Genomic DNA, 13,359 nt, shown 5'->3' with positions numbered 1-13,359 from the left:
TGCAGAACTGGCCATGTAATACATAGAACGTGAAAACTGTGTCACAGTGAAAAACATGCTGATCGAAATTACAGAAGGATGACCCAGGATTTTAAATAATACAGCAAGTATACCGAGCAGCCTGGCAATTACTGAAGTCAATTACCAGGCTAGTTCTAAAGAAATGCTTTCAGTGCAAGTTAGATAACAATAAGGTAATTTTATCTTTTCTTTTCACTCCTGCCACTCAGAACTACCCCAATATTTGAAATATCTCAAGGTCTAAACAAAAAGTGGCTGTGTTGTACTAGTTCGGTCAGAGATTCAGGCATTTAGCAAAATCAATAGGTTCTGGTACTACCACTGTATTCTATATATTATGACTATTGTTACTAAGATATATCCAAAAATTTGATTGGAAGCCTGTATATTTAGGGATTCTTAAAAGACCACTTGAAAGCCGAGCTTCTTACTACAATGGAAATTATCATTAAAACTCTTTGAAAATAGGCCTTTAAAATACATATAATTCCCTCTCTGCTCCAAGGTGTTTTCTAGAGATAAATCAGAAGAAAGGCGGAGAAGATATACAAAGGGAAAGATAATAAAATTGAAAGTAAATGAAAAGAGTGAATTTCTATTTTCTTTTCATGAAAATTACTTGTATATTTTGCAAAACACCAGGCTAAAAGGCTAAAATAGGGATTTCATCTGAAAATGTAAGCTTGAAACAACTTTGAATAGTTTATTATTTTATATCTTTTTTTAAAGTATATATTATATACTTTATACAGTTCTACAGTTTTCTTGTAACATTAATTAGAGAGTAAGAGAAATGAAAAAAGAGAAAGGGAAGAAGGGATGCTATGGATTTCCATTAGTGCTACTGTTGGGTGTGGTATTTTATCGCAGCAGTAACCGCTTTTCCCTTTATTCCCTCCAAATCTCCATGTTCTCTGAGGCCCTTCCAGTCCACTCTGCAAGCTGCCATTTATTTCTTTGAAAGTAGAAGAACTGACCACAATTTCTGTCTCAGCTCACCTCCAGCCTCTACCAAGGGGATGAAAACAGGAATAGAACAAATCTTCTGCACGCTAATGTAACTTTTTAATATATAGATATATGTAAATGTATATATAAAAACCAGAACAATAGACATCTCAAAATCCCTGATCTGACAACAAATTCACACATCTAATACTGACAGAGATCAGCTCTGAAAAGACAGTTACAAAGAAAGGCTTTAGAAACCCTACTGAATAATATTCCTCACAAAACTTCTGTAAGACAATGCAAAATAAACTACAACAGAGTACAGGTAAACAGTGTACATACCTCAATATCAGCATTTTCATGTGGCTATAGAAATCCCATGTCAATGGCCACTGGGAGACACCTCTCGGCAATTCGGAGCATTCCTCAGGGAATATATTCTGGCTTTTGTCCTGCTATTTTTTTTTTTTAAAGACCCAAGAAATTGCTCTGAAGTGTTTCCTTTCCCATGGCAAATGGAAATATAAATATTTTATATGATGATGGTTCAACTTAATATATTTTTTGCAATTGAAATGTCATTGTATTACCAGCACAATGGGTCAAATTTGCCCTGAAGGAGTTTATGGTGACAGAGTGATACCAGGGCTGGGAGAGGATCAGGGCAAGGTAAATATATTGATAAAATGGGCACCAAGGGAATGGCTTCTCCAGAAGGCATAAACAAATCCCAGAGCCTCCTTTTATATTTTGACGTGTAATCTGGGTAAACAAATAGTGAAATCAGCTAAACTGTGACACATTTGATGGAGGGACAATGACAAGCAAAGTTTGAAGAATCTGAGCCTCACTGGCTAGACAAGCAACCCTCTTGCATATTGTCACTCCTGCCTGCTAATGTAGTCAGCTGCATTTCTTTTCCGTTTTATATTTGCAGCTGGTGTAGTCCAGGAGCAGCAAGTGAATAAGAAGTAACCAGGAAAGAGCACAGAAAATTAAGATACAAAGGAGAAACACACATTCTTTTCCTTCTTCCAGAACGGAACAGAAAACAAGTTTTCTGGAAGTGAGTACATGTACATAGGTGGTGACAAGGAGTTTCAAGGCCAAAATTGCAATGGATGATAGGGATGACTTGGTCCTTTGGGTGCTTGAGGTCTGGTAGAGATGGAAAGGGCCAATTTGGGCCTCATGGATTTGAGCAGATGATTCTAGACCTACACGTCAAACACAAGGTACAAAGACTTCGGTATAATTTAGGCTGGGTGAATCTGGACATAACTGTCCTCTGTCTTAACAGAGGATGTTCTTTTTTTTTTTTTTTTTCTTATCATGTTCTTTTGCTCTCAAGAGACTGCTTTTGTCCTTTTTTTCTCGTACAGTAAATTGGTCTTCAAGTTCATTCAGCAAGCCCAGGCATGGGTGAGGAAGGGGTGAAAGAAGTAGCCACTATTTGCTCTCCTTGCCTATTAGAAGATAATATATATGCTGGGTGCTGAATTTAAACTGCCTTCTGATATGTGTTGTCAGTCAACTAAAGAGAATGTGAACTGAATGTAAAATACCATCTCATTCAGGTGGAGTATTCATACAATTTGTTGAATGTAATTGAACATGGAAGATGCAAAGCAACAGTAAATTCTTCCTGAAATCTTCCATCTGCACAGAATTAGTATTTGGGATATACAAAAAGCAAGATATATCTGCATACAGAATGCAGTTAACAGCCTCCTCAAAGTTTGCTTTCTGTTTTACTGATTCTTTCCAACCTATGGCCTGTAAGAGAAGACTTTTTCTATAGGGCTATGTGTTTTAAATACGATTTTATTTCATGTCAGGGAATTCAATGATTCAGTAGCCACTGCAATGCGTAAAAACCATTTCTGGGGTGAAAGATGAATTTAAAGCAATCACTATTCCTTCTTCCTAAGGAATGCAATTGTTTAAACACGTGGATCTGTAGAAACATACAGTTTAGGTCTGGAGATGGGAAAGAGTATGTTCTTGCCTAGGGGAGTGATGTGATACAAACATTTTTCTCATGAATGCACCTATACCTCTACCATTGTTTCATATTTATCTTTTTAAATGTATGCATTCTTTGGGAACTGAAGTCAGTGGTGCACCTCGATTGCCTGAGGGAAATATTACCTCCTTAGTCTTCTATTTGTATTTTGAAGTCTCAAGCCAAGACAGTGCTGTATTAGTGCACTGGTGTTAAAAGGTATTTTGCAACCAGCTTTTTGTTTAACCCAAGCAATAATAATGCTGCTTGCTATTCATCTAAATTTTCTTCTCGGAATTAAGTTAAAATCTTTATTCCCATTTTATAATTTGTAATCAGATGGAGATAGAGAGAGGGGAAGAATAACATTTCTGGGCTGGACAATGACATGCCTGAGGAGCCTGGATGCTTGTGGTGAAGGGCCAGTTCTCTGATCTGTCGCTTTCATGGTAGGCATGGTCATGCCCCCATGGCCTTGTGAGTGGTGCTGGTCTAGAAGTTACGTGGTCAAGGTAAGTATTCAGACATTCCCCAATAAAATACAAATAACAAGGGAAAGACATTCCATTTGTCCAAATGAGCTCTTCCTCTATGAAAGTGGGAATAAGGCTGCTCAGCCATAGAGGAGCTGTGAGGATGCCTTCACTAACAGCTGGAGGACCATCTACGTATTTACTTAGATGAATAGCAAGTCGGTGGGGCATGGGAAAACAGCCGTCACATTTATCTTCTTCATGCCAGCAATTGGGAATCATTACCAGGATCCTAATACACCAAAGGATCCTTTGTACAGAGATGTTCCTCATTTATTTGGCTACACACACTCAAAGTGTTGCTTTGTGGTGTAAAGTTACTGGCGCAGAAGGAAGAGTTTGGGCTTAAATTATTTTAGGGACTATTTAAGTACAAGACATTAAAGCTGATTTGCTCATTTCCAGTATCCTCTTTCTCACTGTACCATAGGGAGCCTGTTTCTGTAAGCCAATCATCCTTCTTCTTAAACATATAGAGAAATTATAAAGGATAATTATATCTCAGGGGCACCTTAATTGTCCCAATTACTTGGCCAGTTTTGACAGTCAGATCTGATGTAGAGAGGGGAGGAAGGAGATATGTAGACATAAGATAACATTTCATGTGGTGCTTGGACAGTACTTAGGGCCCAGCTATAATAATCACAATGTCTGTGTTTAAAAGTATACTATCTGCAATGTTAAAGCAGCGGAGAGAGAGCTTCGGTGAATTCTGTGAAATCCTTTATCCAGTCAGCCTTCTGCATGAGATATACAGCATTAGCACTAAATCAATTATAATTAAACTGCGTGTAACCAAAATTGGCAAATTCAATTTCCCCCACATTTCATTATAGCTTAGCTGCTATAATGATGGATTGAACTAAGCCACCTTCCACAATATCTTCCAGGTAAAGTCATTATCAAATATAATTTTACTTTTCACTTTTTTGATGAAAATTAAACAATATATAATTACCCTAGATCACTGATGAGGTTACTCACTCAGGTACAACAGGCAATATAAAAACCCCTCCATCATACTAGAGTTCACATATGTTAAAGAAACCATTTCAGTTTTTTTTTTTCTTTTTCTTTTGCTTTTTTTTTTTTAAGGTATAGTAGATATTCTTTGGTGTTAAAAGATAAAAGCCAAATATTTGAACTTACATCCTGACTCTAGCTTGAAATAAATAAATAAATATTAAAAAATATTAAAAGAAAAAAAAAAGATAAAACTTCAGAAACTTCCTCTCCCTACAACTTCCAAAAAAAGAAGCAATTAGCCTCTTTTGTTGGAAGGCTCTGATGTTAGTATGGCTTCAAGAATGCAGTTAATGTTGAACGTATCCTTATATATCTTTGTCTTTTAAAGAGGTGTTTTCTTGAAATAAGGTTATGCTTAAGTGGATAAATAGAATTAGAGGCCTTCTACTTTTTCTGTCTGAAAATGCTGTTACACCTGTAGCAAGGTTTTAACATCTCACCCAAATCAGTAAAATGTTATTCTGATCATTAAACCAGCAGTTGCGTAAAAGTAATTGGATCAGATATAAAATTGATGATCATTCACAAGGTTGTTCTTTGGAGTAATCCGGGAACAGGCAATCATAAACTAAAACAAGACTTTAATAAAATTTTCTGGTCCCCAAACCTCTAAGTTATTTAAAGTTATTAAAAAAAAATCACCTTTTTACAAGCAAGGCATACAAGGAGCTGGCAAAAGTATCTATATGTAAAATGCACATATTTTGAATAGCTTTGTGAGGTAGAAGTATCCAGCTCCTTCAGTCCAGAAGTATCAGTAAAAACTAACCAGAAGGTTACAGGTTACATTTGATAAAAATAAGGACTAATACTCAGTGTCTCTGAAATCATCAGGGACATATCTATGCCCACACTGAAATGCAGCACAAAATACATGTCCATGATGAACCACTAGTACAAGGCATAATCTATAGTCCCTACTCCTAATAAAAAAAATATTCATCATGTGAAATAAATGTGGTGATACAGTCAAAAGCTTGCTACTGAGCCATTCTTGCCACTGCATGTATCGTATATCATACTGAGACTCGCTGTCAGATTAGCTCTTGAAGAAAAGATCATCATCAAGCAAACTCTTAGATTATTATAAACCACTCTAGGCAAGCAGTGGGGAGAGCCATCAAATCCTTTTCTAAATGACTTGTTTTATTGGAAAAAAATATTAAAAGCAAGGAACATAACAATCAGGTTCAAAGTCCAGACCATCTACCGTCTTCTGTTCTGATTCTAGAGATTAGCTTTTTTATTTTCTACTGAGAGATTTGCCATCAAAAGAGAATTGTTTTTTCATTGGATAAATCATTTACAAGTAGTTTAGGTCTTTAGTCTTAAAGGTTCTGCTTGATTGAACAAAACTCTTCTCCCATTTCAAGGCATTCAAGTGGAATCTATCTGTAAACTGGTCTTATCAACTACAAACTCCTGTCCATTGGATACTATTACAGATGTAAAGAATGTATTAGCTGGAGAATTGTGTATTGCATACAGCTTTTAGGGAGGATTATTCATTTTAGAGTTCTCAGGACTCTGGCTACATGGCTACTACATGGGAGACTGTGTCACAGAAATTACAGGTCCAAAGCCATTAGTTAATGCAAAGTTGTCCACTAATCTTGATGCTGCAGGCTGCATGCTTGATATAGCTGAAAACAATTGATATAGATCACATACCTGAAGGACAAGTGAACTCCTGGAAAATTCATAGGCAAAGTCTGAGAGCCACAATTCATCTGCTTGTGAGCCATATGTGCACCAAGAGCCACAAAGTGGTCATTACTCTGGAAATAAAAACAAAATCAGGTCTTTGTACCTACTATATTCCAGTACTTTCCATAGTTTTTGCTAAGCTAGCCTTAGTATCAAGGCTGTCATTACTTAAAAGTGCAAATAATGCATTCTGTCCAAAAAAACTTTATAATCACTTAGCAGCATTGATCTTATTTCCTGTGGGTCATTACGATTTATGTCCATCTTACACTTGGTGGAGGACAGTGGATCAAAGAGAGAACATAAGTGCTTGTGCCAGGACACAAATCCATCCATTTTAATCTTTTACCAAAGATTGAAACCTGCGCTATTTAAATCCTGTAGATGTCAGCCAAGCATAGATCTTCTGGAGTATGAAATAGTAGCATCCAGATACTAATTTTGCTTTCCTAGTGGCTCAGTTTGCTTCCTTCCTGGCATTGTAAAATCTCCAAGTACAATATTTTTCCAGCATAAAGAAAATCAGTCAAACAAACATAAATAACAAGTGCCCATGCACTCCACTACAATAATGAAAGTAGTAGAAAGTATCTAGGCTCCTGGTTCTTTATTCGTGCTCCCTTTCACAGACGGTTCTTCATATTCTTAGGGCTCATTCTATCAGAAGTGATTAATGGTACTCTGCAGAGCTCTCTCTGGTACCACACAGGATAGTACAACTGAAAGCACACTTGGATTATATTGATATTCACAGCCATGGATGCCTGCTGCAGAAAGCCTATTGAAAATGGAGTGTACATGATAATAAGCTCTTCTCTGCTGTCCCTTAAGCGAACTTTAAGTCTGATTTAAGTGTGCTGCACATTTCAGAGATAAAACACATGGCACATGTGCTAACCTCCACTGCTTAGCTACCTTTGGCCATCATCTCCTAACTCACATTAGTTAGTACTTAATAACAATGACAGTGATGTTTTAAGTATTGATTCACACACAAATACAGTATTTAATTTTCTGTGGTACCCAGGACCTCTCAGATAGAATAGCAATTATACCTCCTTCTAACAAATTGATGAGAATGTGGCTGCTTTCATAGATATGTAGTAGAGTACAATTGATCCTTATTACATTCTGCTAACAGGATTGAAAATCCCAAAGATAATTTCACTATAAATGCTTGCCTTGCATTGGCAAAATATACATGGAAATTTCATAGCCTTGCTGATTTTTAATCACTACAAGTTAAATTATTCCTTCTTCATCGAACCTAACAAAAATTTATGGGCCAGTCAGGTTAAAACGGAATTAAAAGGGGTGATCAATAAGCTTGAATTTCACCACTGGTTGCTGTGATTTCACTGAAATTTGTAGAAGTCAAATAAGCCATATAACTGTCAAGTTGTTAGTTTTTAGTATATATTTTAACACGTGCTGTAGATGTTTCTGAATAGATAGTTGCAGATCCCTGGAAGCAAGGTAGACAATGCTGAACTCAGACAAAAAAGTACTATTGGAGTAAGATCAGTTTGTTAAGCAAAACTTAATCAGTGTTATTGTTAAATATGTGTGGGGTTTTTTTTGCTGTTATTTTGTTTTGTTTTGTTTTTAAATCTCTATACCTTCTGAACAATTCAATTCATTTAACTGTGTTTTAGCTATTTTTCTTACCCCTACCTTTTTCCTACAAACCCATCCCCTCAGGTAGCAGTAAATATGAGTTACACTCTTTACTCAACCTTACAAGTGGAACTAGTGCGTATATACTGATTATATTGCAAAGTTACAGTAATATAAGATCACAGTCTTTGATTCACAGTCTCCCACTTTCCTATTCTGTCTGTATGTTTGTGAGCAACAGCTGATGACAAATTCTTACAAGCAGTATGATGAAGTGTGGATGATTCTATTGCATATTTGTCTTCAGCCAGTTCACGTGGATTTTTCTAATAGAAGAGGGGTAAGGTTACTTCTCCTTGCCCTGATGGTGGGTTGTATTCACAGTAATACACAAGGAGAAGGAGAAACAGGAAAACCTGGGAGCTACATGAAGGGCAGACTAGCAAAGAAAATAGCAGAGGAAATCTTATGAAACAAAACGAGTGCCTCCTCCCAGACGGAGAACTGTAGTAACAATAGGAGCTGCTTCCGCTTTCCCATAAATCAGAAAAAATAAAATGTTATAGCTTGCCCCTATTACTGAGGTCCCCACAAATCAAATTCTATAGCTTGTCTTAATAAGACTTTAGAAATCATTGTATATATTCAGTAGAACCTGCATTAAACACAGAAGGATATACAACAACACAGCAGATAGAGCAGGTAAAACTGCTTATTTACAAAAACTCAGGCAAATAAATGTTGGTGTTTTGGAAAATTACCTCTTTAAACATCAATTTTATCATGGCTACTGCTTCCACTACTAATTTGCTCTCTAGGGTACTAGCAGGTAGGGAGGGGTACTGGGCACTTCATGCCGGTCATTGGCTGAACATACACAGATGAAAGTTGCATTTCGGACTTCATCCTGTAAGATGGGAAAAAACAGATAAGTACAATATACAAAGCAGAAAAACATATTAAGGGAGGCTAAAAAATGATCCAGCAAAAAATATTTTCAAAGGAAAAGTAAGTTTCGAAAAACTATTTTATTTATTTTTCTTTAAACAAAGAGTACAGTTTTATTAGAAAACAATCAAATTTGAAACTGGCTGAAAATAAAAAGGGTGCCCAGCTACAACTTCCAGGCTACATCATCTGAAAGTAACCCAAACTGCCTTGCTTTTTTGATAGCATTGCCATAGTGATTCTCCTAAAAGACGGATCAGAAGATAGATGCCTGTGTGACAACTACAGGGTTTTATGGGTTGTTTCCCTGCTTATGAAGCAGCTTCTACAAATGTACCTGGAGGAAAATTGACCAACTTACAGCATTGACCAATCTGTGCTAAAAATCTAATTGATTTTAGACAAATAACTCAGCTTACAGAATCACAGGACAGCTGAAGTGAGAAGGCACCTCTGACCAACCAGTTTATCCTGTCAGGGAAAGGGAAGCTAAAAACGGCTGCTGAGGGACATGTCCATTCGGGCTTAGAAGATCTCCAGGACCCCACAACCTCTCTGGCCAACCTCTTCCAGCGCGTGAGTGTCCTCACAGTAAAAAGGTGTTTTGTTGTTGTTGTTGCTTGTTTTGTTTTTGTTTTTAAATGTTTAAATGGAATTTCCTGTATTTGAGTTTGTGCGGATTGCCTCATTTTCTTGCTGGGCACCACTGAGAAGAACTCAATCTTCTTCTCTCCCTCCATCACATATTTATGCACATGGAACAGATCCCCCTAAGCCTCTTCTTCTCCAGGCTGAACAGTCCCAACTCCCTCAGTCTCTCCTATGACATGCTTCAAACCCTAAATCAGCTCCATGGCTCTTTGCCACTCTGTGGCTTCCAGAGTTCAATTTGAATTCAACCCCTTTTCTCTATCATATTTATCATGTCTTTATTGTTTGGTTATTCCCAAGAGTGAACTAAGGCTCTCCTTATTTCCATTTTCTATCCTCAATGCCTTCATCTACTGTTTGGCTCTTCTAATCACACATTCCCAACTGCACAGTTTTGACTGCATTATGCTCCCTGGCTTGAGGGTCACTGACGAACAAGCCTGAAAACTGCTTCAGCTGCCTAAAAAAATAATAAGGGAAGGACATTTCTGTCCCTTTATTTTAATTGCAATAATATGTGGACTGCACCACTGAAATATTTTGGGGATAGTAAATGCAACAGAGCTGCTACCTTACAGTGATTGCTCATGGTGAGTTTGATCACTGGAAGAAGTTGTCTGCTGCTTTTTTTAAGCAGTTTCAGAACTTGACTCCCATGGAGCATAATGCTGGACTGCACAGCCTGAAAAATACACAACTAATTAGGTTAAAATATTGAAGGAAAAGAATTCATTAATAAGTCTCTTGAGATTTAATGCCCGTATGGGCCTATATGCCCCTTTCAGAATAAATACTTTGATGAGCTGTTCCTGTCCACTCTTTTTTTCTTCTAATATCTTTGTATTTAATCTTAACGTTGAAATTCAATTGCTTGAAATTCAGTTGGGTTTTTAGGAGTTCTAATACCCTGTGTATTACACCTGCTGGGAACTTCCTTATACTTTGCACTTGGTAGCTTGACGGAGGATGTGTTCCCTCCTAAGTCATTACCGTAAGTCGGGAGATTTATTTGTTCAGTTGGATTTACTTTTTGGTCTCTCCCTCAGGAGTATTACTGCTGTCTGTCTGACTTTATCTGTTTTCTAATCATCACTTGAGCAGGGAAGGCTACTCCAGAAATGCCTCTGCTTCCGTGGATTTGGGGAGTTGTCTACTGGCCACAGGATAGTGTTGGGTAAAGGAGAAAAAGCATGTTTCTGCCTTGAAATAAGCAAAATATTTTACTGTCTGCACTACAGTATCACAACAACAGTTCCCATCACAGAGAATAAAACCTACTTCATGCCCCAGGAGGGCTTACGATACTACTGTAAGGAGAGAAAATATAGATGGATAGAGATACAAGGGAGCACAGGAGTCATCCCCGACTTACTATGATAAATTCCAGGTCTTACTTCAAAGACATTGTTGAACTAATTTCTCCTGTTCTTCATCTTTCAAAAGAAAGCTGGAAAAAGTGAGGAGACAGAAAGCTGAAAGATTTGGGCGCTTGTATTATCTTTTAGTAGAAGGAATTTTATCTTTCAGTTTCTGATTTCTGGTATCTGTTACTGCAAGGTAATGCTCCTGGTGCATATTGCTTTAACTTGTTTGATTAAAGAACACACATTTGCACTCTTTTTTACATAGGTGCATGTATGCACACAAAATGGGCATATACACACATTTTAATATGTTCTTGACTAATTTTTATTTGTAAAAACATCTATTTAATCTTAAAAGAAACTAATACATGCAGCGTAATGTTAAACAATCAATTTCATTACAAGAAATGGGGTTAAACTACTGAAGAATAAGCAGAACTAGGTGGTCCTGTGTGTTCATTTACCTCTCCAAACTATTTACAATTATTTTATGTCTTACTGTATTCAAATTTCTTTCATAAAATGCCTCTGTGCTGAACAGATTACTAGAAAATGACTAAGTCTAATTCTGCCTCATCAGACAGAATACAGAAAGATGAAATGAAATGAACTATAGGTTTCAAAACAGAAACAAGAAAATAAACAGTAAAGAGGAAAAAATAATTCTATGAAATTATACGTACATTATACTCCGACACATTAAATCTTCCTTTTAGCACCAGTCACTGTTCTGCTTTCTTGCAGATTAGAAAAAATACATGCCCATGCAATAAAGGTCAGCCTTTCCAATCAATTGTAAACAACCATTTTAAAATATGTATTTTTCTGGTTTGTTCTTTACCCTCTTCTGTGCAGTGAACATGCTTTTGTCTGTTTTACGTCTGTCTTTTTCTCTCTCGCCTACGAGAATGGTGTCTATGTCATTACTGATATACAAACGTCAACACAACCTGATACAAAATGGTGATGGTAATGAACAAACAGGTGACATTTCAGTCTAACATTTTAGTGACATTTACTAGCATTTTAGCTTAAAAATGTGTTGAATAAAGATTTAATTTTTTTTTTTCAGACTTGGGCCCAAGTCTGAACTTAACTGTACTGGATTTAATCACGTCTAATTTAACTGAGTTTCTGGAGTAAATGATAGTATGACCAGAGCCAAGTTACTAGCCAATGGTTGTCAAGCTGTGGCTGACAACCCTTTGGTGGTCATAAATGGGTTACAAAGTCACACTAGCTTAGAGCTTGCTTTGCACAGCTCTGTTCTTCTCAACCAGACTCAATAATTTTGACCACTTCATAAAGACTCACATGGAACAGAAAACATGTTTTCCAGCTGACTCTAGAATATACTCTGTCCTGCTGGAATAGACAATATTTACCTATCTAGGTCCTCCTTGTTCATATAAGAGACATAAAATTACCTCTGCCTGCAGCCACTAGCACCTCCAACATCAGCCCTAGAAAATTAAATTTCATATGCAATCTAAACTAAGTATGAATGTTCTGCAGAGCTTGATATACTACCCAAGGTATTCTGTGCTCTCATTGAAAGCCTTTGGAGACAAGCATCCAGCTAGACAAACCTAGCTTCTATCTCAGAAAGACCTGAGGTTATTTAGATGTACCTGAATCACTGAAATCACTTGGGGCAGCAAAACAAAGCATAAAACTAAATCCAAACAAAAATATTTTCAGAATCAGAGCTTAGGAGAATGCTAAGGATATCTATAAAGAGAGTATATAAATAGTCTTCTATAGTTGGCTGTATTTTATTTTTCTTCCCACTCTATTTCAAAAGTGACTCTCTGTAGGCTCCAGATAGCAGAAGCCTGCAGAGAAACCAATCCCAATGCCACCCCCACCCTCTCTAATCTACATTTATTATAATTAAAGTATAAATCATACAGATCAAATCTTCACAAAAACCTCTATTGTTTTACATTGGCTTCCCTTTTTATTCTGATACTGCAGATAAGTTGTTTCCTTATTCATCATCAGAGAGATTGCTAAAATGTAGGCAGTGACATGACGAGGTAAATGTATGAAAGAACAGAAGACAAATCTTTTGGCTGGCTCATCTTATTGAATATCATCTGATAGTCTTCCTGCAACAAGTACATGGAAGAGAAGAAACAGTTCAGAAAAGTGTTAAGTATCCTAATATCATACTGCCTACAAAATATTTGATCCAAATTATGGTTAAACCAATAATATCCAAAGAGAGGCTGTCGTCAGATAACTGCAATTACTTGCTGTAAGCATTTTATAAATATAGCATTTCAACCTTTAATTTTAGAACTGCTTCTATTCGAAAATGAAATTATTTTTTTGTTACAAATTGAGTTAAAAAATGTCCCAAACAGAAAATGAAATTAAAATTTTAATTTGTTTTTGAGCAAAATATTTTTGGAGGGGAAGCTTCCAAAAGATTGTTCCCATAGTTTTTTGGATCGACCACTGAACTGAAGAGTCCATAAAGAACACAGTTGTGCTCTTTAACTACACTGTAACGTTACCTTGCATTCGAGTG

The 13,359-nt window shown here is 36.7% G+C and overlaps 1 protein-coding gene and 1 long non-coding RNA gene across 47 annotated transcripts in view; one reads left to right on the top strand and one right to left on the bottom strand.

Annotated features, from left to right (window-relative positions):
• Nucleotides 1–13,359, top strand: part of LOC308176931 (uncharacterized protein) — a 112,037-nt gene that overhangs the window by 70,157 nt on the left and 28,521 nt on the right. For 22 of the 45 annotated variants that reach the window (XM_080553386.1, XM_080553384.1, XM_080553383.1 and 19 more), the window contains one exon: nt 6–366. The exons of 11 other annotated variants lie outside the window; for them this stretch is intronic. Coding sequence is in view for 11 of the 34 variants with exons in the window: in XM_080553388.1 (XP_080409514.1) it covers nt 6–33 (28 nt within the window). In the remaining 23 variants the exon portion in view is untranslated. Of the gene's footprint in view, nt 1–5; nt 367–940; nt 1,079–1,909; nt 2,039–3,316; nt 3,490–9,033; nt 9,408–12,800; nt 12,977–13,359 lie in introns of those variants that run through there. 12 more of the 45 variants (XM_080553424.1, XM_080553414.1, XM_080553403.1 and 9 more) reach the window with 12 other exon arrangements.
• Nucleotides 3,496–13,359, bottom strand: part of LOC308176932 — a 38,436-nt gene continuing 28,572 nt past the window's right edge. For both annotated transcript variants that reach the window (XR_013938741.1, XR_013938742.1), the window contains one exon: nt 3,496–8,767. This is a non-coding gene — a long non-coding RNA (uncharacterized lncRNA). The remainder of the gene's footprint in view (nt 8,768–13,359) is intronic.

Source organism: Anser brachyrhynchus (genome assembly GCF_964034855.1).
Source record: "Anser brachyrhynchus genome assembly, chromosome: 13".
NCBI lineage: Eukaryota > Metazoa > Chordata > Aves > Anseriformes > Anatidae > Anser > Anser brachyrhynchus.
Note: the sequence above shows the minus strand (reverse complement) of the source record. Positions and strands in the feature narration are given on the sequence as shown.